General features: G+C 42.0%; 1 protein-coding gene across 1 annotated transcript in view; it reads left to right on the plus strand.

Moving 5' to 3' along the window:
* Window positions 1–5,000, plus strand: part of stk11 (serine/threonine kinase 11) — a 19,897-nt gene that overhangs the window by 1,227 nt on the left and 13,670 nt on the right. The window contains exons 2-3 of the mRNA XM_079612990.1: window positions 283–375; window positions 475–918. Coding sequence (XP_079469116.1) covers window positions 632–918 — 287 coding nt within the window. The 5' untranslated portion in view covers window positions 283–375; window positions 475–631. The remainder of the gene's footprint in view (window positions 1–282; window positions 376–474; window positions 919–5,000) is intronic.

Raw genomic sequence — 5,000 nt, forward strand, 5'->3', positions numbered from 1 at the left:
AATTTAAGATGGTTAAAGAAAATTAAAATAATCTCATAATTTACTCACCCTCAAGGATATATATATATATATATATATCTTCTTTCAGCCAATCGTGCGTCTATTAAACAATATCCTGGCTCTTCCACGCTTCATAATGATGTTTATATGATAGATTTATGAATCTGAGTGGCTGTATATGAATGATTGTGAACACCGAGGCCTGTTTCACTTCTTCATCATAAGCAGATTGTGTCATTAGGGACTTTGATTAATCTTGCGTCTTATTTCTCTTTCCCGTAGGTCTTTATTTCACGCGGATTTCCCGTCATGCTGAAGTGCGATCGCTAATCCTCGGCCCTGATCGCGTGCTTCCGGAGGCGTGTGTGATTGGAAGTGGGTTTGACCGCGTTCACGCAGAGATGTCCAGAGATCCAGACGTCGGATAATTAACCCGTGTGACTGAAGCTATAACCCACACTGTTCACGTTTCAGAGCTTTCGGGACACGATGCTGCGCGTCTACAGGCGTTTATCGCTCGTGATGTTCTTCTACTGACTGGTCTTCCCCGATCAGAACTGCTCCTCCGTTGCATCGGAATTCTAACATTCCCGACGACGAGCGCTTTGGGAAGGATTGGGAGAGAGAGAAGATGAGCGTAGGCGGAGAGCTCCAGCATCTGGAGTACCTGACGGAGAACGAGCTCATGGGGATGGACACCTTCATCCACCGCATCGACTCCACCGACGTCATCTACCAGCCGCGCCGCAAGCGCGCTAAGCTGATCGGGAAGTACCTGATGGGAGATCTGCTCGGGGAGGGGTCGTACGGGAAGGTGAAGGAGATGCTGGACTCCGAGACGCTGTGTCGCAGAGCCGTTAAGATCCTGAAGAAGAAGAAACTCAGGAGGATTCCCAACGGAGAGGCCAATGTGAAAAAGTAAGAGCTGCTTCCTTTCTTCCTTTATCTTGAAGTTTTAACCACCGTGTCCTAACTACACGCGGCATAATGCGTCTTTTCCATGTTAATCAGAGTTTTTGTGCTAACCAGCCGCGACGGCGACGATTCTATTGTAGAAACGGTTTCTATTTTTCTGCGACGTCGCGCCGGAACAACAAACACAAAGTGTGGCACTGATAATCTCAGGCACTGTTTATGTGCTTTATTTAATGTTAAAAGCGTGTCATGTGACTGAACATCATTCAGTGCTCCAGCTTTGAGCTGTAAAAGCAACACTGGATAATTCACCTCAGATCTTGAAATTAAACAAATGGAAACGTTCAAACTGTGAACAATCTGTGATTTTTGCTAACTCAAGTATTTAAAGGGGTCATGACATGTTTTATTTTATTTTATTATTATGTTCCCTTAGGTGCAATTATAGTATTACTATAGTTTTTTTTTACAAAAAACTTTTAAAATGTAGTGATTTATGACCTTTTCCCTGTTCCTCATCCTCTGATTCACACAGTCTGTTCTGGGGGTGTTTCCCCTTTAAGAGTTCAGTGCTAACGCCCACTGTTGTGATTGGCTAACGTCAGTGCCTATGCATCAATTATTAACGCCCCCAGCCAGAACATTTGCGGATTGTGACCACATGGAAAGTGAAACTATTTTGAATTAATAAAAAAATTGTAACCCGAGACACTTGAAAACGGATTATTGTTGCATAATTATCCTATAGCTTAATTTGCTAACAGTTTAACATTATTTAACTCATTCCAATGAAATGATCGGGTGTACCACGGACAGAAATGCACAGGCCATCTTTGAAGATGCAGCATTGATAAAGGCAACATTGTTAATGTTCTATCACATGTAACGTTAGGCCTACTAGACAGGCGACACTTTTAAGATTCTCTTATACAAATGTGTTTATATTAGCCAGTGATAAAAAGTAAGTTTGCGTCGTCGTTGTTGAGCCCAGAATAGTCGGCACGGACCTATCTTTGAGCAACAGTTTTCTGGCAAAGCCAGCATCATTTTGGGATTTTTTCTCAAAACAGTCATCCTTCAAATATAGCAGCTAACGTTATAGAACAAACGCTTAAACTAACACTGCCGTGACTGAGACGTCCGCAAAAAATAAAGTGCATCCATTTTCCCCTGACGACTGGATCTTTCGCAGCGTATTCACAGATGTTGTTTGTCAACAGCAGGAACGGCACATCTGCGGCATCGTAACTTCCCTGTACACAGACCCACTCGCTGTCCGTCCACTGAACACTTGTGAGGCGCGGGCGCGACAATGATACGAAATGAGCGTAGTTGCCTTGCGCTGAAAGCGTAGTTGTCTTGTGCTGGAGGCGGTCATATGCAAACGCTGGTACGTCACTTCGTACCGTGACGTCACTTCTCACCATGGATCCAGAGCGAGCTGTATTTAGAGCTTGATTAAATGATTCGTTTATAATGGGGAGGACGTCTTAAGCTATGAAACATACAGGACGTTTAAATGGTACAAAGACCTCTTATATACCAAAAGATCAAGGCAAATTTGCTTTCTCATGTCATGACCCCTTTAAACATTTAAACGTTTACTCCTGATCAATAAAGACTGCATCGACACGATCAGATGAGAACTAAATAATAACTCTATGATTTTAAAGCTGGATCTGAATTTGTCTCATATCTGATGAAGTTTGCGTCGTTGATTCTGTTTATATTTCTGCAAATTCAGATTTTAAACTCCTCAGAAACTTCTAGATTCTGTCATTTACCGGTTTATAACTGATGTAGAAATGAAGGAGACTCGACTCGTTGTGGGAGTGGCTTCGGATGTTAACATTCCCCAGTGCATTATGGGTGTTGATGTTTTCTCTAGTCAGATTGTGTGAACGTCGACCTCTAGTCAAGCAGCTTTTCCTCACTTTAATGCAGTCTTTCTCAGGCTTCAAGTTGGTGAACCGTGAGAAAATCTACTATTGTTTTTTTTTTTGTTCCCTTTTTGAACGTTCGTGTTACGTCACATGACAGAAGTGAAATGACTTGTGGATTATGTTGACTTTATAACTTCACTTTCGAAATGCGTCTTGTCTTCAGGTGGTGTTCATTCTGTTCCTCCTGTGCTCTGGAATATCATCTTCCTGCAGTTTAATCACACGGAGCAGTTAAATTAATTAAAATAATGTGCAGTGAGGCCTTAAGGCTTCTGCTTTAAATAGACGAGAGCTTTTGGACCGGTTTCAAAACCCTCGCATGCCAGGACGTGTGTGTGTGTGTGTGTGTTGTGTTTGCTCTTTTGGTTGTCTTGGTTGTATCTTGTAAGTCTGTTAGGCGATTAGTCCTGGTGTGTTGCCGTGAGAGAGACCCTTATACGGCAGCATCCTAAATAAAAACTCATTAATTATTGATTTAAAACACGCTTCGTATGCAGCGACTCGCACGCGTCACAAAGATGAATCACACGGGGCGCTGTAAAACCCTTCAGAATATACATTCAAACCAACATTACTCAACATTTCTCACATCATCAGTTTATTCACTATAGTTTAGAAAATGGTGATAAAATATGAGCAGAACTCAGTTGATATTTGACAGGTTTTGTCCATCCTTCTGTTAGACTCTCTCTCTCTCTCTCTCACACACACACACACACACACACACACACACACACACACACACACAGGTGTTGTCCATCCTTCTGTTAGACTCTCTCTCACACACACACACACACACACACACACACACAGGTGTTGTCCATCCTTCTGTTAGACTCTCTCTCTCACACACACACACACACACACACACACACACACACACACACACACACACAGGTGTTGTCCATCCTTCTGTTAGACTCTCTCTCACACACACACACACACACACACAGGTTTTGTCCATCCTTCTGTTAGACTGTCTCACACATGAATTTTGTTGAATATCTGTCAGCTGGTAAATGTAACTACACAATTAGATAATACCAGTTTAGCTCAACCAGTGACCAAGCAATGCTTCATTGTGTTCAGTGTGTGTGTAAGAAGAGCATTAGCAATTAAAGACTAAACACATGATCAGCTCAAAGTGTCCGGATCCGTTTTAGTCCCATATTTTAATAATTTTTACTGGTAGAAACTGTATGAAGAGTTTTTGGGAGTTATTTTTGCTCTCCTAACTTACATAAATTTACTATAGTGTCCTGATCACACTAGATAAACAAAATATCAAATTATATCTGGTGTCTGAGTCTGAATAATGTTTGTTTTGACTGTGGATGGGAATAAAACTCTCCAGTTTGATGTGTGTGTAAAGCACCGAAGTGGAGATTTGACTCGAACTCATCGCCTTTAAAGAGACGAGCTGCACGATTAATCGTTAGAAGATCGTAAACTCTATTCAAACATCCACGTAATCTCATTCCTAAATGACAACGATCCAGCAATGTATATTACACTTTAATAAGTTCGAGCACAGTGGACATGATCAGGACATTTGAATTCTGAAGTGAACAAATCTTTTAAGACATTTAAATGAATCTTAATATTTGCAGTTTCATGCTTCAGACAGAGTGTGTGTGTGTGTGTGTGTGTGTGTGTGTGGCGCTCCCAGTAGCGTGTTGATTGACAGCAGTGATTAGGCCTTGACTGGACCATGACGAGCATTGCATAACGAGTCGACGTTCCCATGGTTACGCCGTAGGAATGCGGGAAGGAGGTCAGTGGGATACAGGAGAGCGACAGGAAACAGGAAGTGCATCATCATCAGAGAACGCAGCTGTCACCCAGCGAGGCCTACATGTGCTCAGTGTGATCAGATGCACAGCAACTCTGTGTGTTTGTGCAGAAGGGAATCCCAGCATGCATTGCACGAGACTGCTCGGTAGAAAACTGAGAAATATTGATAATTCAGAACCCCCAAAAAAATATTATTTAGAGAGTGTGTGTGTGTGTGTGTGTGTGTGTTTGTGTGTGTGTGTGTGATTGGCAATTCAGTGCTTTGAGATGATTGAAGAAAAAACGTATCAATTAAAGTTTGGCTTCTCTTGACTAGTGCAGAATACACTGCAGATCTCAATATTTACA

Source organism: Phoxinus phoxinus (genome assembly GCF_949152265.1).
Source record: "Phoxinus phoxinus genome assembly, chromosome: 5".
Taxonomy (NCBI): Eukaryota; Metazoa; Chordata; class Actinopteri; order Cypriniformes; family Leuciscidae; genus Phoxinus; species Phoxinus phoxinus.